This window comes from Hyperolius riggenbachi, chromosome 4 (assembly GCF_040937935.1).
Source record: "Hyperolius riggenbachi isolate aHypRig1 chromosome 4, aHypRig1.pri, whole genome shotgun sequence".
In the NCBI taxonomy this organism is placed as follows: Eukaryota; Metazoa; Chordata; class Amphibia; order Anura; family Hyperoliidae; genus Hyperolius; species Hyperolius riggenbachi.
Window position 1 is genome coordinate 390,362,209 of NC_090649.1, and position 26,653 is coordinate 390,388,861.

At 43.4% G+C, this 26,653-nt stretch overlaps 1 protein-coding gene across 2 annotated transcripts in view; it reads right to left on the reverse strand.

Annotated features, from left to right (window-relative positions):
- Window positions 1–860: 860 nt before the first annotated feature.
- RIOX1 (ribosomal oxygenase 1) overlaps window positions 861–26,653 on the reverse strand; it is a 48,397-nt gene continuing 22,604 nt past the window's right edge. For both annotated transcript variants that reach the window (XM_068232165.1, XM_068232164.1), the window contains exons 5-15: window positions 23,070–23,183; window positions 22,033–22,139; window positions 19,155–19,262; window positions 17,959–17,993; window positions 16,877–17,055; window positions 14,579–14,683; window positions 13,704–13,845; window positions 12,045–12,165; window positions 10,136–10,235; window positions 6,356–6,442; window positions 861–1,464 (exon numbers count right to left, since the gene is read on the reverse strand). In XM_068232165.1, coding sequence (XP_068088266.1) covers window positions 1,393–1,464; window positions 6,356–6,442; window positions 10,136–10,235; window positions 12,045–12,165; window positions 13,704–13,845; window positions 14,579–14,683; window positions 16,877–17,055; window positions 17,959–17,993; window positions 19,155–19,262; window positions 22,033–22,139; window positions 23,070–23,183 — 1,170 coding nt within the window. In that variant the 3' untranslated portion in view covers window positions 861–1,392. The remainder of the gene's footprint in view (window positions 1,465–6,355; window positions 6,443–10,135; window positions 10,236–12,044; window positions 12,166–13,703; window positions 13,846–14,578; window positions 14,684–16,876; window positions 17,056–17,958; window positions 17,994–19,154; window positions 19,263–22,032; window positions 22,140–23,069; window positions 23,184–26,653) is intronic.

The window sequence follows — 26,653 nt, forward strand, 5'->3', positions numbered from 1 at the left end:
GGGCAGTGAGTCTTACCACTGCCTCTTCGCTGCGTACCGGGATCTCCTCTCATCTCGCTTCCTGTGACGTCACAGGAAGCAGGAAGGAAGATCAGAGGAGATCGCGGTACGCAGCGAAGAGGCAGTGGTAAGACTCACTGCCTGCTCCGCTGCCCATAATTACTGTGCGGGGGGAAGGGGACACTGGGGGACATATTAGGAGGGAGGGAGGGAGGGAGAAATAAATAGCGGCGGCAATCTATCCCGCATGCAGATCCCCGGGGCTGGTGCCTCGATCAATTTTTTTCCTTCTCTCTGCCCAGCGGCCGGGACAGAAGGGGGGCAGCGCGGGATGGTGGGAGGGGCCCCCCAAATCGGTACAGTCCCGATCAAATCGGGACTGTTGGGGACTATGCTTTAACTAAACATTTCAATTGATTTTAATGAACACTTATTTATCCTGGGATAAAACACCACAGTACACTACTAAATCCTCCTTTACCGTGGGCGGCAATGCAACAAGTCCACCACAGCCAAAATCCATTGATGATGTTCACCAGTGATTGTAATGGATGCATGTTCAGTCTTGGTGTGCATGTCGCAAGGTGTTATTTTTCCCTTTTATGGCTAATTGGTCCAAGCCTTGTAAGGGTTTTGTTCCCTTCCTCTGGATCAAATGGGATATGCCAGTGTGCAGGACAGTGCTGTACCACATTTTCCGGCTGAACCTGATGGACGTTTGTCTTTTTTTTTTAATCCAACTATGTAACTGTTTCAACACGTCAATTGTTAACATCCAAAAGTCATCATTTTCTGTATTAAATAGTAAACAAATAAACACACACACGCACACACATAAGTGAAAGAGAGAGAAGCAGCAATTTCTGAAAAAAGTGTCATCCACATAGTTATTAATGGAACAATTAAAACTCTTTTCCCTAGACATTTATAACGGGTTAGCTGGTCACCGAATGTCACAATGGATCAGCATTAGTAGAGGTCAGTGAAGGATGAAAGGCAAACTGCAGTGGACAGCTGCAGTCTCTGCACGGACCACTCATCATATTTCTATGTTCCAGCAATCTGGGAGCCTGAATATTTAACATACACACAGCAAGGCTGACCTCATTCACACCTTCCCTTCCCTATATGAGCACATTGGCGGTTATGACCTTTTCTTACGCCAGTTCGGGTAAAACGATAAAGTGTCTCAGTTACGCATCAAGCCATTCGTGTGGAAATGATGTCTCAGGAAGGATGTTTCCTCATTTTCTTCAGGTACTCTGCTGAGGTTAGAATTGTCCAAAGGCACAAAGCAGCAGTAGGGGACAGTGGGTCAGCGTGCGACGTGTCCTCTTCACCATGCTTACATATATGCAGAAATAATGTCCATGCTTCTCAGCACTGTCATCACTATCGCACTGCAGTCAGGCGTTCTCTGGTGGTCAGCAAGCCCTTCTCAAACAACATGGTGGCCACACCGAGCTGCACAAAGAATATGAACGAAGTAGGTTAAACACACATAGTAGTATCCAGCACAGCGCATCCTGGGCAAACACTAAATTCCTCCTGAAGAGAATATTAGGGAGTCTAGACTCTACAGCAAAGTATATTCGATTCCTCTGCACAGATCAAGTCATTGTCCTATGCTGACAGTTTAACACAGCAGAGCAGAGCATATCTGGTCCCAACTACACCTTTGAGGAGGGGGTGGGGTGCAGTCATGCCAATGAAGGCAGAACAATCCCACTAGGTGTGTGTGTGTGTGTGTGTGTGTGTGTGTGTGTGTGTGTGTGTGTGTGTGTGCGCACAAGACCGCAGTTATAGTCTGACAGAGATCCCAACGTGTTCACTATAAAAAAAATAAAATAAAAAGGTGTTCAGGACATCATCCTTTGCTTTTAGTGCTTACTTGCGGTACATTTCTCATTATTGTCGCAAACAACCCTAAATGCAATAAAAAGCAGGAAAAAAAATTGCAGAAAGGTTTGGCTATGAGTTGGGCCTTTAATAACTCAACCGCACATAAAAGTGAAAGAAGAATTCCACCCTAAAACGCTCTCTCAGGGCTTGTTCACACCTAGGGCTTTGTGATTTTTTTTTTGAGCGCTGGCGATTTTTAAAAACGCCCTAAAATTGCTAGTGCAATGAATCCTTATGGGACACTTCATATCAGTGCGTTGCGTCCCTTTTCTGCTCAGCAAAGCGCTGCATGTACCATTTTTGGGGCGATTTTGCTACAATGGAAGGTATAGGAAAAATGCAAAATGCTCACAAATTGCGTATGCGCTTTTATGAATAAATACATTGGCCTCAATTCACTAAGCTTTATCAAACACTTTATGAAAGGTTTGATAATTTAACTCATGGGTAAAATCTAATTTTGAATTCACTAAGGTGTTATAGGTTTATTGAACGTTTTATCGATAAAACATTCGATGAATATATACCGTATATTCCAGCGTATAAGACGACCCCCCAACTTTTCCAGTTGAAATATAGAGTTTGGGATATACTCGCCGTATAAGACTACCCCTCTTCAAAACATGCCTCCTCCATCCTTCTGGCCCACCCCTGTATACACCCTCTGCACCTCACATCAAAACTATAGTCTTATAAAACATAGAACTGGCATTACTGGTTACTGGTTGAACTCGATGGACGTATGTCTTTTTTCAACCAAAATAACTATGTAACTATTACTAGGTGCTGCAGTCATCTGGGGGAGGGAAAAGAGATAGGGCTGTGCTTTTTAAGAACTGGCAATGCTTGCTATAATGCCTATAGTACATTGTGCCAGGCAGAGCTCTAAATTACATACCGCTGCAGTCAGGGGAAAGATCCATTTGAAAAATCCGTATCAATACAAACTTTCTGCAATCTCTGTAGCTTTTCGTGAGCAGCTGCTCGCATGAGTAGCAGAGCAGCTTCCTAGTTCTGGTCACACTGGGTGTCAGGCGCCGGGTGTAAGTTCTTGTGCCAGGCAGAGCTTTAAATGATGTATGCAGTATGCAGCCATGGCGGAAAGGTTCGTTTGCAGAATCTGTTTCAATGCAAAGTTTCCTGCAATCCCGGATAACAGCTTGCGAGCAGCCGCTCGCACGGGTCTCAAGGCAGCTTCCCGGTTCGGGGGTCACCTGACTGTGACGTGTGCGCTCACGCTGGAAGAGATTGCCGGAGGTGGAACACACTGAGTAGTGGAGCGCATACGTCACAGTCAGGTGACCCCCGAACCGGGAAGCTGCCTTGAGACCTGTGCGAGCGGCTGCTCGCAAGCTGTTATCCGGGATTTCAGGAAACTTTGCATTGAAACAGATTTTGCAAACGGACCTTTCCGCCATGGCTGCATACTGCATACATCATTTAAAGCTCTGCCTGGCACAAGAACTTACACCCGGCGTATAAGACGACCCCCGACTTTTCAGAAGATTTTCAGTGGTTAAAAAGTCGTCTTATACGCCGGAATATACGGTAACACCTTCGTGAATTCAAAATTAGATTTTACGCATGAGGTAAATTATCAAACGTTTGATAAAGCTTAGTGAATCGAGGCCACTGTATTTATTCATTTCCGGAGGAGTAAACTTGCTGACTGACGCCAGGAAGTGAAAAAAAACGGAATCGGTCTGCAAAAGCGTTTACAAAAAGAGTTTTGTACAAAATCGTAGCGCGCAGTGGAGCGCCGGGAGAGGGAAAAAATGCTCAAAAAAAAAAAAAAGAAAGAAAATGCTCAAAAAAAAAAAAAAAATTTCGCTGGCGTCGATTTTAGATGTGAACAAAGCCTCAGAGTTTAGGGTGAAGCTAGGCCATGCCTGTGTGTGGTAAATGTACTGAATGGAGGAGTGATGGGGAAGTTTCCCAGCACACAGGTGATCAGCACAAGGCCTAGAAGGGAAATTATGGTATGAACACAAGATAAAAGATATTCCGGTAATTCAGCTACAGAGCGCAGTGTCAAAGTAAAAGCATAATGACTGTGGTTCTGCTTTAATGAATGAAATGAAACCTAATTGCTTGCTGTAAGCCACAATTCTCTGGTTCTCTGTGCTACAATTGTGATTAGTCAGCCCTACAGCGTTATGCAAGTTTCCCCAACCTGCTGTCACTGCACTGGCAGGAGACTGAATTCATGCGGGTTTCTATAATGCAGCAAAGCACAGTAACCCATTACATCCTGTGCTGATGGAGCCTTGGTGCTTTCCCCACCTGCTGTCACTGCACTGGCAGAAGACTGAACTCATGCAGGTTTCTATAATGCAGCAAAGCACAGTAATCCAAGCCTTGCAACGCTGGGTCCCGGTTTCGAATCCCAGCCAGGTCAGCATCTGCAAGGAGTTTGTATGTTGTCCACGTGTCTGCATGGGTTTCCTTCGGGCACTCCAGTTCTCCCACATCCCAAAAACATACACATAAGTTAGGAGGCGGGTGGTGGATGCTTGTTCTAGGTGGTGTGAGCCCTGGAGTGAGCTGTCTGCCCCCCCCCCCCTCCGGAGTGCTGCGTGTGAGCCAACCCCGAGCTCTACAAGCTTGGGGTGACCCATGCTTCGCTCCTTTCTTATGTGTTGCACCTAAGTCATGCTCAACAGCAGAACGCAATGGACGTTAAGGTAAGTGCCTGTTTTTAATTTAGGAGGCGGGTGCGGACGGCCCTCCCCGGCATTGGCCACGCTTGGGGGGGTCACCTGCGCCCCCCAGCATCCTCCTCCGGGGTGCCACTGTGGTCTCCAGGCAGTGAGAGAGCTTGGAGCCCCACGCCCCTCCGGTTGTATGAGGGCATTGGGAAGCCTCCCCGTGGCGCTCCTGGATAGTGCTAATGAAGCATGAACTAATACCAGCAGGTCAACCGCTTTGCGGTGTTGGTTTTTGACCCTGCATAGTTTGGCATGCGAAAGCAAATGCATTTTTTGCATAAGCATTGCCTCATGAATAGCCAATAAGGCCAAATTTGCAAAGCCAGATACGTCAGGTGTTCACTTGGTGTTTAATGCACACATTCAATTCTTTGTGTAAGCATACACATAAGTTAATTGGCTTCCGCCTAAATTGGCCCTAGACTACGATATATGCACTACACAATACATATATAGACATATGACTATGGTAGGGATTAGATTGTGAGCCCCTCTGAGGGGCGGATCGTTCAGAAACAGCCTTATCAGTCCGCCGACAGACTGTACACACGCTGTACTGTCTGCTGAAAACCCGCCCAGCGGGAGGTGCCAACGGACCTGACGTTGGCTTCAGTCAGACGTGTGTACGAGCCTTAACCGTATAAAAAGAGTAACATCAACTAACTTTACTAGATTTCTCAGGAGACATGTTTGGCTTGGTTTATATTTGAATTAGTTTGAGCCTGTGCAAGACTCTGCAATGCAAAGCTCTCTAATAATGTTGCAAGGATCAGGGAGTGGTAGGGTTTAACACTCACCAGTGTGCCCATAAGTTAATGTCAGAAACTTTGCTCCCCTCCATCTGCAAGACAAAGCTTTTCTGAAGCTTTGTGGTCACACCCACCTGCTTACCGTTGCATGCCACCGGCTAGCAGCCACTAATTAGGCTGTGTCTGCGAAGCTGGGGACGGGCCGAGGTGACACAGGATGGGACAGCCACAGCTTCTGAAGAGTTTAGAAAAAATGATTTCCTTAACCTCCTTAGCGGTATGGACGAGCTCAGAAGTACGCATCGGGAGCGCCCTCTAGTGGGCTTTTATGCAGCCAACTTTCAATTGGCTGCATGTAATAGTTGTTTTTTTTATTAAAAAAAAACCTCCCGCAGCCGCCCTGGCGATCTTAATAGAACGCCAGGGAGGTTAATCTCCCTAGCGGTAATCCCGAGCTGAGCTCAAGCTAGCTGCTGGAGGCTCAATGCAAGTCAATGGAGGGCAGCGGGGGCTTTTACGCACCTCCCGGGGGATCCAGACGTTGGTAGCCATTCTTATTCCGGTCCTCGAGAGACTCCTAATCATTCTGGTGAGATCACTGTCATTGATCGCACCAAAGTGTTACAGCGCAACCCGGAGGACGGAGGTAAAATTGCATTGAGGTGAGCGAGTGCAGGGGCTGCTGATGGCTTTCTGGCAGATAGTTTCCTGATTTTAGGGTCTGAAATGTTCAGAAAAGACTGTAAAATCTGGAAATAATCATACCGTCAGGGAGGTTAATGAATTACAGGCCAGCTGGTGAGTGATTAACCCTACCACCTGCTGATCTGTGCAGCAGTAATAAAGAACCTTACTTTGCAGGCTCTCCATTTTCTACAATGGTCCTCTTGAAAACAATAAAATGCCACTAACCACTTGTCTCCATAGCCTGTAGTTGCCACGGATTCTGGGAATATTTGAAGAATATGGGTAAAAGGTAATAGAAACATGGATTACCTTGTCATCAGATGTTTCACAGGGAAGGTCATCAACATTTACATAGCTTGGGTAGGCATGGAGAATATATTCAATTGCATCCACATGCTGCACCGCAAAAAGGAAAAGAAAGAGAGAATGATCAGTTCATACAATTTGTGATAGATACACATAAGAAATCTGTACGTGGCCCGCCTATAACCAACTTCTGGACATCCCCGGCCATACAAATCAACCCAGTCTGCATACTAAGCAAAAGGGAGACGTTTCTGGAGAAAAGAAAAGCTTGCCCCTAGCCACAAGACTAAGAGCACTGACAATTACCTACTTGGAATAAAGAAGAGAAGACTTCCAATGGAGACCTGCATTGGGTCAGTTGGTATAACTCGGGCCCATAATATATATATAATATGTACATCAGACAGGATGTCCAACCCACAGACCTATCACATGACTGCAAAGTGCTCATAAATCAATGTCTTTATCAGGTATATGACAAATGGATTAGTAGTGTATAAGGCTTGCCTTGCATATCACAGGTCTGTGTTATACCAATGGACCCAATACAGGTCCTCCACTCTTCCTATTCACCATATTTCCATACATTTTACTCTCTTTATTGCTATATTTCAGGTTCACTGAAATGCTCTCATACTGTAATGCATAGGTAGTGAGAGCATGAATCTTCTCTATTTTTTTTTACCTGAACTATTGCAATTATATCTTGTTTGCCTTTATTTCATGCTAAAAAGCAGCAAAAGATTTTTAGACACAGAAGATTATTTTGAAAGGGGCGTCTCTTTTGTATACCCACTGTGTCACCAAAATTACACTAATCAGCATTACAGAACCTCATTAGAATATATAAATTAACTTTTTTCTTTTTATACACACTGAAGCCAGAATGGTTTGGCACTCCCTCTTTCGGTACAGGAAGTCACATGCATACGCTCTGGGCTGATACATTATGTATCTGTGTAGGATGAATTTGATTTTACCATTAGGATTAATTTGTATTTTGTGGACACCCTAAAGACTATATTAATCAGATTCACATTACTTTCATACCCAAGCCTTTAAAAACTTTACATAACCAGATGATTGCTGAGGCTTGCATTGGTTTTCTGCATCACAGTAAAAGCACTTTGCATCAGCTGCTTGGCCATGTGTGATTACAAATGCTGCCATTCCATTGCATTACACAGCAACCGAATAGCAGGCAGGTTGGCATCTTAACTGTATGGCAAGCACACAGTTCAGCCATCAGTGTGAATTAGCTTTGCTGCTTCAGTATGCAGCTGTAATGCTGCTTTATAATGACTGCAGCTCCGAGCTGGTATGGTGCAAATGTCTAACAACCCATAGTCCTTAAAGCGGATCCGAGATGAAAAACTATCTATAACAAGTAACTTACGTATATATGTTACCTAAAGTTTACATAGTTTACACAGCAAATCTAGCTGTAAACAGCTTCAAAAGGATATGATTATGTATTGCTGTGATACAATGACAGCAGCCATGTTGTTTGTAAACATTACACACAGCACTTGAGCCTCTGAAAAAAAAACCTAATCCCCCCCTCCTCCCCTCTGCCTCTGAAATCTCTGGCTAGTAATACCTCCCCTTCCTCCTGCCCAGACTGAGCTCCCATGAGCCCTTGCTACTGCCAAGGCTCTCTGAAAACCTGTGGGCGAGGCTTGTTCAGTTTATAGGGAATTAGAGTATTAAAACAAAAAAGTATTTGGCTTGAGGAATGCCCTATAAACAATAGGAAAGGAACACAATTATGCAATGAATAAAAGTTCATCTCGGATCCACTTTAAGTAGTTAAAGAAGCAAAGGTTATCCATGAATGAGATTGAAAAAAAAAAAAAATGTATGATCTCCGCTCTGAAATCAGGTTTGCATCAGTGAACTCAACTGCTTGGTCAAACAGCTTGTCCGCAGCTGTTTAATGGTGGACTTTCATCTGTAGGTTTATTTCTAAGCAGGGAATGCCAGTCAGACAACATATGTTGGCATTTGCTGATCTTTATGCCCCGTTGCCTCTGTGTCCTCTTACATATTCCCGTGCCATCATAAACATGGAGCTAGCTACATACTTTATATCAGTGGTAATTGGGTTATTTTATAATGTAACATATTAAAAGGACCACTACCACAAAAAAAGTGGTAAATTTAATATGCATACGTATAAAATGTGCATTTTTCCCAGAGTAAAATGCAATATAAAACAAATTTTCTCCTATGTTTCTGTCACTTACAGTAGGCAGTAAAAAGTTGACAGATCCAACAGGTTTTCAACTAGTCCATCTCCTCATGGGAGATTCTCAGTATTACCTTTATTCTGTACAAAAGCACTCCCTGGAAAGGATCTATACAAAGATGCCAGTGTCCCCCCTACGCGTTTGCAAATTATTCTGGCAGTTCAATTGATCAACTGCCGTTCAGCAAGTGCTTTATAGTAAATAAAGCAATGCCAGAGAATCCACCAAGAGGAGGTGGCTTAGTCCAAAACCTGTCAGATTTTCACTATCTACTGTAAGTGATAGCGACATATGAGAAAAGTAATTTATAGTGCATTTCACTCTGGAATCTGAAATCTATATTTTATAACAATCTATTTTATGCCTTTTTATGTTTTTAAGATAGTATGCAAAGAGTTGAACTTACCTGGGGCTTCTAATGGTCTCCCGCAGACGTCCTGTGCCCGTGCAGCCACTCCCCAATGCTCCGGCCCCGCCTCCAGTTCACTTCTGGAATTTCAGTCTTTAAAAAGACGGAAAACTACGGCGCCTGCGTGGCCGTGTCCTTGCTTCAGCGGTCTTCACCAGGAGCATATTGTGCAGGCGCAGACTGTACTGGGCCTGCGCAATACACTCCTGGTGATGTCAGCGGAAGCAAGGCTGTGGCCATGCAGGCACAGTGGTTTTCTGACTTTAAAGTCAGATATTCCAGAAGTGAACGGGAGGCGGGGCCGGAGCATAGGCGAGTGGCTGCGCGGGCACAGGATGTCTGCAGGGGACCATTAGAAGCCTCAGGTAAGTTCAACTCTCTTTCCCTGACCCACCTACAGTACTCCTATAAAAATGTAATTTCCCCTTCAGTTAGCAGACATGTATAGGATTCTGAAACTGCAAAGTGGATCAAATTTGACTGCTTTGAAACCATGGCAACAGGACTCCAATCATTAATTAGTCACTGTAGGCAAGTGATCCATTTTTCTCTGCACTGGTGTTTATAGATCTGCCACAATGTTTGGTGTACTCTGTTACAGGAGAAAGTGGGGTGAGCTGAGAAGAGACAAGAGCTCAGCTATGGACATCTTTATTGCTGGCGGCCCAGATTGTGAACTGGCTCATATTGTGCAGTGGCTGGATGGTGTAATGGTTAAGGGCTCTGCCTCTGACGCAGGAGACCAGGGTTCAAATCTCGGCTCTGCCTGTTCAGTAAGCCAGCACCTATTCAGTAGGAGACCTTAGGCAAGTCTCCTTAATTCTGCTACTGCCTATAGAGCGCGTCCTAGTGGCTGCAGCTCTGGCGCTTTGAGTCTGCCAGGAGAAAAGCGCGATATAAATGTTATTTGTCTTGTCTTGTCAATACACAATGGTATAAACATGAACATTACTACATCAGCAAATAACGCAGGAGAAAAAAATAATCCAACACACCTTTAGTACTAGTCAATGAAAAAAAAAAAAAATGACAAACAACCCGGTAACAGTAACCTCTTTGTTACAGTAATAAGAGATGTGTGGTGGAATTGAGCTTTTTAATTTGTCCTCTGTAAGTAAACATTACCTCAGCATCTATCTCCATGAACTTTGGCTCCTCCTTGTGGTACGTCCTGGAATTATCAGCAGAATAATACAACAGGCAGGATTCTCCTTCACTACACAGCCTGCAGAGCAAAAATATTATTTAGAATGCCGCAGGATAATGTTCTATAAGGACGGCACCAGTCCTAGACACTTGTCCTAGACAGGACACAACACAAAATTCCCACAAAAGTCTACAGTATCATTTGAGAATACTGCAAACATAATTTATTGTTTTGGTTTACAACTGTACAAAATATCAGCATACACTATAACCGATTACATTCAAAGCTAACATAGGAGAAAAGCCTTATTGAATCATTTTGTCAATTACACTATAAAGTTTCTAGCAACTCGCCATCAATGTCTTAGAGCACAGACGGGCAGCAGGAACATTTCCTGCTCGGCACAAGCGTAAGTGAATATTATGTATGAAACCAGTGTTCACAAAATTACTGAACCCAGCACAGATATCCCCAAAGTGGCCATTATCAAGTGGAAAATGGATATAAACAGGTTACATCACAGTTCTCTTACTGAGAAAGAATACACAACAAGAATCAGCCAAGTGTGACTGTAGACTAGTAGAGACTAGTACCTGTACAGAGAATTACCCAGAATCCTTCTCTGCTTTTCCCAAAAGTCTGCAAAATGTACCGCTTGTGTCTTTGCCCTTCAGCTGAAGCCTTATACACATGTACGAGGGCTGTCGCCTGGCAGGGATCTGGGCTTGAACCCTTCAGGTGACAGTTTGCTCACTAACCTGGAGGCTGTACAGATGCTCACAAACTGGAGGGTAGGGATGCTTTCTGTTTCTATGGAGGAGGACCAATGGCACAGAACATGAGGGAGTAGTGCAGAGAGGGTGTAATGAGGAGAACAAAGCCCTCAGACTGTGCTTGGCGAGACAATTCACCAGTCAAGTCACTCGCTAAAGCACTGATTGGGGTCAGTGGCCACTGTGCACACACAAGATTCTCTACAATTGGGAGGGGGGAGGTGCGGCCAGGCGTTTCCACTGGGTTCATCATTTGCGATTATTTAACACCATTACCTGCAAGCACATCGGCCCAAGAGATCAATACATACTGCCCATTTTGGCCCGAAACTGGTTGGATTGTTGACCGGGCATGCTCTTGGTGGCACCAATTTTCATCAGATTCTATAATTATTGAATCTGATAGTCAAACGGCGACCAAGTCTACTGATGTATGGCCATCTTAACTCTTTACTGATTGTTTTGCCAATTATGTTATCTCATCCTTAATGATAAACAGATCTTGAGAATGTTGTATTTTACAATTATGTAGCTCTTCATTGTTTTGTTATAATCCTGACCATTTATTTTCCTATATGAAGCGCACACTGCATCACCATTGTATTCCATGTGCACCAAGTTATATACTTTGTCTAACTCACTGCTCTTTTCAGTAAAATTCAAATTGAAAAAAAATACTCTATAAATCTTTTTGAATCAGAGACATGTTCTGTTTACTTTGCAGGTTTTTGATACCAAATCTATGGAGGGGTTCTCCTTTCTGCTACTGCTTCCGTTCTCACTGTGTAAAGACCAAAGTACTTTCCTATTGTAGGAGCATTGTCCTCACCCAATACTGTAAATGTACTATACATCTCATGTGAAGTGTTTGCAGATTTGTTAAAAAAATGTGAACTCTGACAGGCAATCCTAGGCCTGGAGAGAGTCTAAGGGCCTGGTGGATACTAGCCCCCACCACACCTACAAAAAAAAAAAGCCAGGTGACCATCAGCGGTGGGCAAAAACTGCCATCTTGCCTAGGGCCCCCATTTTATCTTAATCCATTCCTGTGCCAACCTCCTGACCTTGCTCACTGCAGTGTGTGTATATGCTGCCAGCGGCAGCCAGCACTGACCTTGCAATTCCACCTCTGAGAAAGCGGATTTCAGTGTCTGTTTCTAGCTGCACTGTGCAGTCTTTCACGCACCCGCTCTCCCATCTTGTTGGCGCACCATATATACTGTGATCTTTCTCCTCTGAAATGTAAAGGAGAAAGGAACAGGAATTATCATTCAGTTCATAACATAACAGCTTGAGCTACTGTAGCTGTCCAAACACAAAGAATTCTGGGGAGCTTATTTCTGTTGAGTGAGGAAATAAAAACCTAATCTCTGAAAGAACAAATCCAGAAATGACACAACTAAGGATGAGCAACCACAGTTTCACATGGAATCTATCTGTATCTTCTGAGAATGGGGCAGCGGCAGAGAGGGTTAATTTACCTGGATCTTCGCCTCTCTGCTGCGGCATTCCATCCTCCCGATACTTCCTGATTCACAGCTAGACCCTCCAGTGTGAAACAGGAAGTGTCGGGAGTATGAAGCGCAGATTGGAGCACTGCATGGAGCGCCATCGCAAGAGGCAGCTGTACAGGTTAAATGAACCCTTCTTGCAGCAGCCCTTTCTCGGACACCAATGGTACCGTTTCCTACTGTGCTCGCTCATCGTTACATGCAACTAGACTGGGATAGGTGGTCCAAAGGAACATCACATGGGGTGTCCGCAGGTTGTGTGACAAGCGATGATCAAGCATAGGAGGGTGGAATTGGGATCAAAGACAACCTCACACTTGTATAAACTTCCTGTTGTCTCCGTCAAGCTCTAGTAAACAGGTGCATTGAATTTTATAGGTGATCACATATTCAATACAATACTTTTGACATGATTTAGACACAAGAGGAGGAAGCTTAAAGAGTACCAGAGGCGACGTGAAATAATGAGATACACATGTATGTACAGTGCAAAACATTAATAACCAGGCTGTTTTTTTCTTTTCTTTTTTTTCTTCCTTTTGCTGCCTGAAAGAGCTGATTTTCAGGCATGCAAGGGATAGCTTCTGTCTGGTGGGTACCTTGTCGGGAATATATTAAACATCACTGATAAGCAAATTACAGCCATAGAAGTTTTCCTGGCAGAATCCAACTTCTGAGGGAAGGATATATTGAAAAAGATCAATATTTCATGTATTTTAACTCTGGGACACTTAATAGACTGCCATTGAGCAGAGACAATAAAATATTCAATCTACTTTGTAAATGTTTAAAATATTAAATAAAACCATGTGATATCAACAAAAAGTAATTTTAAGTAATAGGATAAATAAAATTGTTTATTTTCACCTCAGGTTCACTTTAAGATTCTCCTTTCTGTGTAGCTTTTAGATAAGCTAGCTTATCTCACCTCTAATCAAGATTGTACAAAATACACATTGACATAAAAGTAAAATAAAAGGCCCTGGCATCTGTAACATGCAAGACATCCAGCAATAAGATACTCCTAATGTCATGCTGAAATCTACATTTTGACCGTACTCATGTATAGAGTACATAACAGTTCTGTGAACAATTTCAACTAATATGCAGTATGGAAGGGGGGGGGGGGGGGAGAGAAGGGACACAAAGGGTCAGATGCCATGTCAGCGTGGACAAATAATCTGATTTACAATATGGAAAAAGAAAGGCGGGTGACCTATCCCCACTATCATGACTTGGCCCATACAATAACTCATATATACCTGTAGTAAGTACTGGGGGCAAACAGTCATGTAAGAATAGCTTAGCCTTCTGATCTACAGCTGCATCTACTGGAGCGTGTTCAGTCAGCTTCTTCATCAGCGAGTGCACCTTCTCCACAAATGTGTTCCTACGAGGATCCTCCTTCAGCACAGCAGACAGCGCAGTGTTAACACAACACACAACGACTGACTGAGCAGGAATGCAATGAAGCAGCTGCACAGTCACAATGATTGACTATCAAAAGCATACTCATTACTCAACCAAAATTATTTCATCAAGTTTAAATATGAAACTTAACATCCCGCCCTTCACAGACAAAGCCAAAGAACTTCTGGAAAATCTTTTCTTTTTAGGTTTGGAGTTGGAAAGGGATGCAACATCTGTTTAGCTTCTATTGCTTTTTATGTACCTATTTCTGATATTTACTTATACTTCCTATTCTCAGTGCCCCAGTCAATGGGGTAGGAAGTGAGCAGAATATTCTCAGCTAAAGCACATACTGTACTATATATCAGTAAAAAGGATACAGATAATCAGAAAGATCAAGCCACCATATTAAAATGTTTCATAATAGTGTGAATCCCCAATATAAACATATCACTTCACTTCCTGTTCCTGAGAAAGGCAGATTTAACTTTACTTCCTGTTTTCAATACCTTCACAGCAGTAAAAAAAAACAAAAAAAAACAAAACACAATTTATATAACTTACTGTTCCTTTTAAACTATGCCAGTTTCCTGGCTATCTTGCTGTACACTTCAATAATGAGTTAACCATCTATTGGCCTTGTAAAACAATGGTTATTTAATTACAGAATATAACTATACTAGAGGAATTTTAAAGGAAGAGGCAAATAAATGAAACTCCTGCTTACCGAGTCTGTATTCTGCACCCCCATGTAGTCCAGGTAATCTATAGGAAGGCCCCTCCGAAACTCTACATCCTCTTCAGCTGCAATCTGCAGGGCTGCCGGCATCAGCTAACCGTACAGGAAAAAAAACAAGACCCCAATTACATTTGTCAAATAAAAATAACCCTCCCCCATCCTAAACAAAAAACCCACATGAACAATGTATTATGAGAAGCACTTAGGGCGGTTTCGCACTACAGCATGACATTTGAGAACAGATGTAAATGTTTGTGGTATCTTTTCTTTTGTTTACATGTGAGTTTAGTTTTTGTAGGTGCTTTATCTTATTCACTGCCATGTGTGACAAACAAAATACACATGTTTTTGCCCCAAAAGTGTGCAGTGCATTTGGAGAAAAACCTAAAATAGGGCCACACAAAAGCAACATATACTTGTAGGTCCGAATGCTTCCATTGAATGCGTTTAAAAAAAAAAGCCCTTAGAGATTAATCTGTAGGCAGCAAAATCCTACCTAATAATTTGCAAGTGTCCCTGCATCCTGTCCGTGTGTCAGTGCTTTTGTTTTACTGCGCATGTCAAGCACTGACAGCCGTTGGGACAGGGGACAGGACACAGGGCAGGCGGGCCGGCCGAGCGGGAGTGTGTGTGTGTGTGTGCGCGACAGGCGGTTACGTGCGCACTTGGCGTGGCCTTTGGTGACAGACCTAGAGTCCGTTTTCACAACGGGCTTAGGTCACTAGTGAGCAATAACAAAACAGAACTCAATTCCAATTTAATCTTGTTAAAGGACCACTATGGCGAAAAAAGTAGGCAGTTAAAGTCTGACAGGGTTTATTTTGTGGTTCGCTGGAGTCCCAAAGCTTTAGAAATGGCTTTATAACCTTTACCAGACTGATAGATCTCAATTACTTTTGTTCTCATTTGTTCCTGAATTTCTTTGGATCTTGGCATGATGTCTAGCTTTTGAGGTGCTTTTGGTCTAGTTCTGTGTCAGATAGCTCCTATTTAAGTGATTTCTTGATTGAAACAGGTGTGGCAGTAATCAGGCCTGGAGGTAACTACAGAAATTGAACTCAGGTGTGATAAACCACAGTTACGTTATTTTTTAACAAGGCAGTTCATGCTAGAAAACCCTCAAATCAACTGCATTTTGTGTTCAATTATGTTATCTTTGACTAATAGTTAACGGTTTTTGATGATGAGCAGAAACATTTAAGTGTGACAAACATGCAAAAGAATAAGAAATCAGGAAGGGGGCAAATAGTTTTTCACATCACTGTATGTTTGCACATATTTTAAATTTTACAGTTTTTCGCTGTAGTGCCCCTTTAAGGAGGATCTGCTGTGAAAATCTTTAAATTTAAAACACATACAAATAAGAAGTACATTTCTCCCAGAGTGAAATTAGCCATAAATTACTTTTCTCCTATGTTGATGTCACTTACAGTAGGTAGTAGAAATCTGACATTACCGACAGATTTTGGGCTAGTCCATCTCTTCATCGGGGATTCTCAGCATGGCCTTTATTCTTTACAATTTTTCATTTTATTTTCGATTAGATAATTTAGTTTGATTATTCTGTTAGATCGAATATACAGATTTTTGCAGCATGTCCGATCTGATTTTTCTTGAAAAAACGGGATAATCGTTCAAATTTCTTAATCAAAAAAAAAAAATATTTTCAACTTTCATTCGATTCCATCATTTAGATCGAATAAACAGGATAATGAAACGTTTTTATTGTACCATGTATGGCCACCATTACAAAGACATTCCCTGAAAATGAGCAATACAAAGATGCTGGCCAGCCTCCCTGCTCACTGCACACAATTTTGGCAGTTGGACGGAGCAACTGCCATTCACGAAGTGCTTTTAAAAGTAAAGAAAACCCTTGAGAACCCCCGTATGAGAAGATGGGCTAGTCCAAAATCTGTCCGTAATGTCAGATTTCTACTACTTACTGTATGTGACAGCAGCATAGAAGAAAAGTAATTTATGGCTCGTTTTACTCTGTGAGAAATGTACTTCTTATTTGTATGTGTTTTACATTTTAAGATTTTCGCGACTGTTCCTCTTTAAACAACGCTTCTAACTGGTCTGGTAATTTAATGGACTTAATATGGCATGAGAGGCCCAAGGACTTAAATATCTTTGGAATGTCCATGAACGCAAATCAGTTAATGACACATTAACACATACAAGTGACATGCTGAAAAGGAAGAATAATAATGTGCAGTATATTATTATAATGGATTGTAACTTCTGGCCAGTATCTGCAGTGTACACTGAGAAAGGTCTTACTTTTTCCAGCAGGTCAGCCCAGCTATTCTTTTGGAATGAAGATACAGTTATGTGAAGAGAGTGGGCATCGGGGAGACAGTCACCCTGATGGATGAACCCTCGGGGGAAGTAAAGGAGGTCCCCGGCTTCCAAAACAGTCTCCAGAATGGGTTCCCCAATATCAGCGTCGTTGAAATTAGCTATTCGAAAATAAAAGATTTTATATTTTCACCTGTCAGAGAACCAGCACAACAACCAGACACGTTTTTCAAACAGAATATGGCAAACCCAACAACCCTCTCACTGCAGGCTTCCTACACAAAACATGTGGTGCCTTTACTGCAAACCAGGAACAGACAAATGCTCAACAAGATAGAAGGATTTTGCAGACATCCACTCTGTTCAGTTCCTAACAAATGAAATTCCAGACAAACACAAGAGCTCTGTGAAGTTCCATTTGTCTGGACAGTGATCTATATACTTGTTTTGGGACTTTGACTCAGCAATGCAGAGGAACAGCAGGACAGTCAGATAAGTAAAACCATACAACAATGGCACCCTCCACACCCCTCTTCCCCACTACAGTTCTGTTTTAATAAAAATTGAAGGCTAAAAACACGCATAATTTCTGCAGGTTAGGAGAACCTCAACAGCTAGTGAGCTGGTTTTCCGTTATTTATAATAATCAGGGATAAGCAGAATATCCTCCAACATATCTCCATGAATCTAGAAACTGTAGGCAGTCTTAGCTAATTAAAGCCACTAGCTGTGGATCCATTAGATGGAATCTGATTAACAAGCACAGCTGCCGGCTAACTACAGTAATTATCAGCTAGTGTCCCTCCTTAGCCAGCATGGCTTCCACTTCCTATATGAGCAAAGGTTTGCAGGCAAGCAGAATTTTCCATTCATCAATGCCAGTTAATGAAAATGAGACAAAAATTCTGATGGGCTAGCATGCACTGCTATAAATAAATAAATGATGAAGTTTCTGGAGCTGTACATATGCCTTACTGCCATGATTCTAATCAGCAGCTTTATTCAAACCATAATCCACTCTTACTGCTGCTCTACACAATAGCTACCATACATCATTTCCTTACCACTTGAGAACTTGGGTAGTATTTCTGATTTACTTCTACAATAAAAAAATAAAAAAAAATGTTACACAGAGAAAATAAAGATTCACTTACTGGTATTTTTTATTAACATTATGATATTCCATTTACCGTAAATTGTTGAAGGACTGTTCCTCCCTTACTTGCAATGTAGCAGTGTTTTCTCTCTTAAATTAGTAAAGGTGGCCATCCAATCAGCCAGCATGTCAGAAGCAATTGATGGATGGCCCATAGCATTGCACTGCATCGAACAGTGCATTGCTGAGGTTAGACAGATGGCTGGTCAATTGGCATGAGCGACCCAGTAAGAACTAATGGCATATATACAGGAGTTATATTGAGCTATATTGCACCAGGCGGTTGTACAGCATAGGGCCTGTACACACTGCTGCGCTTGCGCTGCGCTTTTCAAATCGCATGCGCTTTTCAAATCGCATGCGCTTTTTAATCGCAAGGTCTTTTGAAAAATAATGAAAATCGTGAAGACTTGTACACACTGGCGCGATGCGCTTTTTCTATTCTCAAAGGCTTGCGATTTAAAAATCGCATGCGATTTTAAAAGCGCGCAGCAGTGTGTACAGGCCCTAATGACTATTAGGGCTCTTTTCCACTATGAAATGCGATCGCGATTCCGATCGCGATCGCAATCGCGTTTCAATTTCCACCATGCGATTGCGCTACTATACTCATTATAGTCCAGCTCAATCGCATACAAAACGCGGCAGGACAACGATTGTGATTTGACCAAAATCGCATCGCAATCGGATCGCACTAATGGAAATTGCTGCTGCAGTTTCCATTAGTTTAATGTACCTTGCGATTTGCGATCAGAAGCAAATCGCAAATCGCAGGCTAGTGGAAAAAGGCCCTTAGGCCGATATCCTCACCGACTGCCAGAGACTTGTGCTGCAGAACCCCTGGAAAACTGACCTCTGAACAGACAGGGGACACATACTCTAATAGCATCTTCCTAAACTAATAATTTTAAAACAAATGCATAAGCGTCTTAAAGGATTGTACAAGAAAAACATTTGATAAAACCATTTCAAATCAAAGCAGTTCACATTTTTGGACAGAATGGGCTGCTCAGCAGAGAGGCAAGCAGCTCATCTATACACTGATGTGACAGTCATCTGAAAATATGACACAGCATCATTCTTCCAAACTCTGCACATGCTCACCTGGGATTGTAGACTCTCCAGTGTTTCTTCCCTTCTAGCTGAACCACGAAAGCCTCAATGTCATCATAATGTGGCGCAAATCCCTGAGTGGCAGGAGGGGTCAGATACCTGCAGCAAGAAGCCAGCAAAGCCGTCATCAAGGGAATCATGGCAAAGATCCATATCATGAGACCATTCAAGACTGAAGCCGGAGGACATAAACACCCACAGCACGAACCTTACTTTAATACATTTAGAATATCACAAATTAAAAAAAACAAAAAAACAAACAAACTGCAGTTTCACACCCATTAATTTACTAATGTTTTGTCATTCTGCACTGTATTCCAATATGATCCAATAAATCTCGGAAATGTTTTTAAAAACCAGTCCAGTCGTGTGTTCACATAGGTTCTACATGCTTAGTAAATCAGACCTAATGTGTACAGTGCCACGGAATATGTTGGCGCTTTATAAATCAATAATAACAATATTAATAATGCGGTGTACAGCAGTGCCTTCTAACAGCTCATATTGGTTGATAACCGACATACCTGCATCCACACATCATGCAATCCCTACACGAGGATGCAAGATGACACATTCAAGGGTTTTGTTCCAATATTAACGTATTTTAATGAAAAAAAGAAAATAGAATGCTTGATATACAAGATTGGCATATTAACCTCCCTGCCGTTCAGTTTCTGCTGGATTTCTGTGCAAAAAGTGATCCAATTAATTTTCAGAACTGTTTTTTTCAATAACTTACCAAAATGTGCAAGCAGGGGTCTAGTTTACATTTTGAGTTTAATAAAAGCTTGAAACACAAAATCTAACTACATTTCAAAAATTACTCCCCAAAATCTCTGATCAATAGAGTACTGGTTAAGGGCACCGCCTTTGACATGGGAGACCAGGGTTCGAATCCTGGCTAGGGTCAGTACCTATTCAGTAAGGAGTTCAAGGCAATACTCCCTAACACTGCAGGGTGTCCTCTTGAGCGCGTCCCAGTGGCTGCAGCTCTTGAGCGCTTAGAGTCCAACAGGAGAAAAGCGTTATACAAATGTTCTGATTATTATTATTACTTTCAAGCTGCAGCTGCTCATCCTGCACTAATATGAATGCAAAGGTCCCCATACATCTAGCAATGATGGGCAGATTCGACCAAGAGACAAATCTCTCTCTGATCGAATAGGATTAGAGAGAGATCGATTGGCTGTCCATAATCCGCAGGCCGATTCCCAATCAATTTCAACATGAAATTGCTTGGAAAACGGCCACGTCCATTGCCTCGCTGCTGCCCCCCTCCCCCAGTGTATAAATGTACCCCGTGTGTGCAGCTATACATTACCTGTCCTGTGTCGCTCACTGTATGGTGCCCATCTGTCTTCAGAATCCCTTACAGATTATTGTAGGTAGGTAGCCAGGTCTAGGTGCCCCCAGTATAGCTTAGCCAGGTACAGGTGTTCCTAGCTTCCCTACTGCTGCCTACATTGTACTGGAGCCCCTACACGTAGCTAACGTATACTGGGGAACTCCTGTGCCTAGAAAAACACTGTTGGGCATACCACTTTCAGCAAAAATTTCTTGTCCAACTCAGTGTCAGGAATACCTCTCAGGAGGTTAAACATCCAATAATAAAAACATGTTTAAAGGAATACTGTAGGGGGGGTTCAGGGGAAAATGAGCTGAACTTACCCGGGGCTTCTAATGGTCCCCCGCAGACATCCTGTGCCTGCGCAGCCACTCACCAATGCTCCGGCCCCGCCTCCGGTTCACTTCTGAAATTTCAGACTTTAAAGACTGAAAACCACTGCGCCTGCGTTGCCGTGTCCTCGCTCCCGCTGATGTCACCAGGACTGTACTGCGCAGGCAGAGTACAGTCTGTGCATGTGCAGTACGCTCCTGGTGACAACAGCGGGAGCGAGGACACGGCAACGCAGGCGCAGTGGTTTACAGACTTTAAAGTCTGAAATTCCAGAAATGAACCGGAGGCGGGGCCGGAGCATCAGTGAGTGGCTGTGCGGGCACAGGACATCTGCGGGGGACCATTAGAAGCACTGGGTAAGTTCAACTCATTTTCCTGAAACCCCCTACAGTATTCCTTTAAATAACACCAGAACTGTGATATGGAGGCTGCCATATGCTTTTAAACAATACAATTTGCCTGGCTGTCCTGCCAATCTCTGCCTCTAATACTTTCAGCCACATCCCCTCAACAAGCATGCAGATCAGGTGCTCTGACTGAAGTCAGACTGAATCAGCTGCATGCTTGTTTCAGGTGTGTGATTCAGCCACTACTGCAGCCAAAGAGATCAGTAGGACTGCCAAGCAAATAGTATTGTTTAAAAGGAAACATCCATATACCTCTCAGTTTAGTCTCCCTTTAAAGGTATCCATTTGCTTGATGCAGTGCCTCGCTCCTCATTGATCATGATCTTCCAATGTCCGCAGACTGTTCATTTCTGATCAGACATATTAGAAGACCGTACCTAAATCGTTGTAAGTAACAAAAGTCAAAGTTGTGTACCAGTCCTTATGGTGATAATTGTTCTGATAAGTATGTCTCCACAGCTAAAACTGCACAACATGAAATCGTCATTCTTCATGTCAAATAAAAAGCTGATATTTTACCAAAATTGTAGCCTAATATCTGAGCAATCAGATAATCCTTGTTTATATTCTCAGCACATCACTAAAAGAAAAAGCATCCAGGACTGTGATGTTTCTAAGACACAGACTGAAAAAACAAGAGCCCACAGAATACAGCCCACTGTGTATTGGCAGTTTTGTTCCCCTTTAAGAAATATTACAGAAGGGTTTAGTCATGGGCAGTCCTCCATAAAAATTTAAAACCCTTTCTCTCCAAATTAAAAAAGAAAAAAATATCTATACGTACGTGTTTGCCCCAGCCATGCTTCCAAAGAGCTCCTGCAGGGTAGACAAGACATTCCAGACTGTGACAGAGAAGGCCTGGGGATTCAGTAACCTCAGCGAGCATCCATTCTGTACAAGAGAGAACACTGGATTAACCTCACATAATGCAGCTGTGCCCTGTTTCCAGCTCAACCTTTGTCGTTTGGGCTTCTTACTTTTTTTTTCTCTCTCTCAAGGATTGTTTTGTATTTTTACTAATGAGCAGTAAATGATTACAGTATAAAAGAAGCTAAAAAATTAAAGTGGCAATGTAGTGACAAATAGTAGAATGTAGTAAATTATTCAGGATACCCACTTTACGTTAATTATATTGGTTTCAGCATCAAAAACACTTTCTATATATTGCTGTATATTGGGATGAAAGCCCGCCCTCCCAGTGATGCTAAGCCTGGGCTGTTCAGCTGTGCGGAGTTCGCCCGCCGAGCATTTTGGAGGACAAGGTATTATTTGTACTGGCTTCAGAACACTTGTATAAAAACATTCTGCAGCGATGCTCCTGATAGGACTAAAGATGTCACCACCTGTGATGAATTTCAGAATGTAAATCAGGATGAGGAACGATTCTACAATGGGCAACCACTGCCTCAATAATTTATAAAGTAATATTGTAAAAAATAATACATATTATTCACTGAAATCTTTGTACTACAATTCCTCTTTCAGGCTCGGTCCCCACTATAGCGGAAAATTGACTTTTCTTTATAAATAGGATCTGTTCACACTTGCAGGACTGAGTGGAAATGGATTGCGGAGCAGAACACACTTTTGTGTGGACCGCCATTTTTCTGGACAAGCGGATGCGTTCTCTATATAGCCTATGGTGGAAAGGCATCTGCCTGGGCACCAACCAGACAATCGGAGCGGTTACTACACTGTCTGCTCCCGCTGGCCGTTGGGAGTCTGGTTCAAGTAGGAACCTATCTAACTGTATTATTGTTTGTTTGCAAAAGTGCACGGATGATAAACATTCCTATTACCATTTTACAGCTTTTTACTTGCCTTGAAGTAGTCCCATACAATCGGTGGCAAAGCTCTGCCTGGGGGATTGTGGGTTTCCCGCACTCCATCGGAATAACTGGTGACATCCAAGTTGACACCAAACTGCACATTATCCTAAAAATGTAACAAAAAGAAAAACAAAAAAAAACAAAAAATGAGGGTTATTAAATGGTTCTCTAAAAAAACTTTTCCAGCCTGTAGAAGCCGTGGCAGCACATGTGACTACAACACAAGATGCAACTAGTCAATCTGAGGCTGATGAACAAGTAAGACTTATCTGTTAGCCAGGAGGGATTCAGAGGGATTCATTGGTTAACAACAGGGTGGTCAGGTTTGGCTGATTCAACTTTTTTATTTAGTAAGTATGTTTAGCAAACATTTTTATATGGTTTTAAATTTTGCACCCATGAATAAATAAAATTGTTGAATTTTGATAACATACGCAGTGCAGCCGGTTTCTGGGTTTGTTGTTCTACTATTTCAGAAACCCTAAACAGCTGGTCAGGGTTGTATATCAGCATAATCTCGGCAACAGACAATTAGCTACAAATGTTTGAGATACACAGGAGTACAGGGGGCAGAGAGCCAGGAGTACAGGGGGCAGAGAGCCGGGAGTACAGGGGGCAGAGAGCCCTGAGCACAAGTGGGGGGGGGGGGGGAGAGGGGGAATGGAGACACACTTTTACTCTTGCTACACAGCACTAGACACACACAATCCACTGAAATGACTGTGTGCTGTCTAGACTTGAATAAGTGTAAAACTAGAACAGGCATACAGTAAATTGCTTTATGCTATAAAAGGGAGAGAGGGGAGAAGAAGTGAACAATGTGGAGCAGAAAATGGAGGCACTCTACGCCTCAACATTCAAATAGCTGATAGTAGTTGGGTAAGATAGTATTATTTTAGCTTTCTTATACTGTATACAATTTATGGTACTGGAAATCATGAATTCATTTTTATTTTTTTAATGTGTTATTTAGTGATGTTTAGGGTACCCGTACACTATTTTATTTTTAATAAAAACATAAGTTGGAGTTTAAACTACCGTATTTTTCGGAACATAAAACGCTTCGGACTATAAGATGCACCTAGATTTAGAGGGCAAAAATCAGGGGGGGAAAAAACAATAACAAAAAAAAAATGGTGCATCCATGGTCCAGGAGCGTCTTATGGACGCAACCCCACAACACCCCCCCCCCCCCCCCCAACTGTCCCAAAGCTATGCTACACTAATCCCTGCTGCCCACAGTTACACTAAACTACACTCAGGTTAGCCTTTGCCCCTCTCCTAGTATAGGTAGCATTAGCCCCAGTATAGGTAGCCTTTCCCCTTCCTTCATTGTTTAGGTAGCCTTTGCCTACCACCCACTGTATACTTAGCCTTTACCCATCCCCCCATTGTATAGGTAACCTCTGCCCACCCACCCTCACCTATAGGTACAGTGTTCTCCCCAGATTAATTTTTTTTCAGCCGGATGGCACGGAAAAGTAGCTGGGTGGGGAAGTAAGGGCCCTTTTCCACTATGAAGCATGATCGCAATTGCGCTGCGATCACGCTACCTACAATTTCCACTGCCCGTGATTGCGCTGTATAGCTGCCGGTAACGGAGCACAATCGCCTGACAATTGCGATTTGGAAAAAAACGATGCATGCTAGTGGGAAATGAGCACTGCGATTTACATGTGATTGCGGTGCTCATGGGTGGGCGGGGGGTGAGACAAGCATGCTCCAGTGGCCAGGATGAACCTGTGCTTGTGCAGTTCACGCATACTTAAACTACACAAACGCAGAATGCTTCAGACTATAGGAACATGAGCGAGAGAGGTGCACTGAGACTTTGCATGCAACCAGCTGTGGTTGGGGATCTTTTGGAGGGGACAGCAGCAGCCTGGAGGGTAGCGTAACCACAGAAAGTGACCAGATAAGACTGCTAGGGGCTGGAAGAAGCCCCAGATAAGTAAATGTAATCTTTCCCCCAGTTCAAATGTCCTTTAAAGTATTATTATGAGACTCAGTTTTAGTGAACAATGAATAAGTTGGCACTTCTTTGATATTCTTGACTCTTTCTTTGCCAGGATACACACTTACCCCCATTAAAGTGGATCCGAGATGAACCTTTACTCATTGCATAATTGTGTTCCTTTCCTATTGTTTATAGGGCATTCCTAAAGCCAAATACTTTGTTTTGGTTTTAATACTCTAATTCCCTATAAACTAAACAAGCCACACCCACAGGTTTTCAGAGAGCCAAGGCATTTTCAGACAGTAGCAAGGGCTCATGGGAGCTCAGTCTGGGCAGGAGGAGGGGGAGGTATTACTAGCCACAGATTTCAGAGGCAGAGGGGAGGAGGGAGGATTAGGCTTTTTTCACAGGCTGAGTGCTCACGATGCAGATAAGCCTGCTTCTGTGTAATGTTTACAAACAACATGGCTGCTGTCATTGTATCACAGGAAGAAATAATCATATTCTATTCAAGCTGTTTGCAGCTAGATTTGCTGTGTAAACTATCAAAATTTTAGAATTTTAGATAAGATATATAGACAAGTTACTTGTTATAGTTAGTTTTTCATCTCGGATCCGCTTTAACCACTTGCCGACCGCACGCTTATCCCGTGCGTCCGCAAAGTGGCAGCTGCAGGACCAGCGACGCAGTTCTGCGTCGCCGGCTGCAGGCTAATTAATCAGGAAGCAGCCGCTCGCGCGAGCGGCTGCTTCCTGTCAATTCACGGCGGGGGGCTCCGTGAATAGCCTGCGGGCCGCCGATCGCGGCTCGCAGGCTAAATGTAAACACAAGCGGAAATAATCCGCTTTGTTTACATTGTACGGCGCTGCTGCGCAGCAGCGCCGTAAGGCAGATCGGCGATCCCCGGCCAATCAGCGGCCGGGGATCGCCGCCATGTGACAGGGGACAGCCTGTCACTGGCTGCACAGGACGGATAGCGTCCTGTGCAGCCCGGATCACCAGGGGGGCCAGGTAGGAGAGGGGGGGGGGGGGGGGATTTCGCCGCGGAGGGGGGCTTTGAGGTGCCCCCCCCGCAACACCCGGCAGGCAGGAGCGATCAGACCCCCCAGCACATCATCCCCCTAGTGGGGAAAAAAAGGGGGGCGATCTGGTCGCTCTGCCTGCACCCTGATCTGTGCTGGGGGCTGCACAGCCCACCCAGCACAGATCAGCTAAAACAGCGCTGGTCCTTAAGGGGGGTAAAGGGTGGGTCCTCAAGTGGTTAAAGGTGCCACATTCCTTTAGTGACCTCTCTTTGAATTACTGAGTGATTTATACTGTGCTCCGTGTGCTACTTGTTTGTTTGCTGTGGCTGGACGTTAAACTACCTGGGTGCCTGGAAAGAGTTAATTAGAGGTCCTCTGCAGTACGGGGCGTGCTGCAGAGACTTGTAGTGACTGAGCTGTCACTGCGTCACTTTCCCCTACCATGCGTTCTTCCGTTCTGCGTGTGGAGCAAGGATGATCTCTCCTCCCTGGTGTGACAGCTGCTTCTGCTACTGGCTGGACGGAGTTGTGAGGGGCGGGGAGCACTCGGCTGCCTCACTGTTATTACTGGCTGGAGGGAGGCAACAATGGGT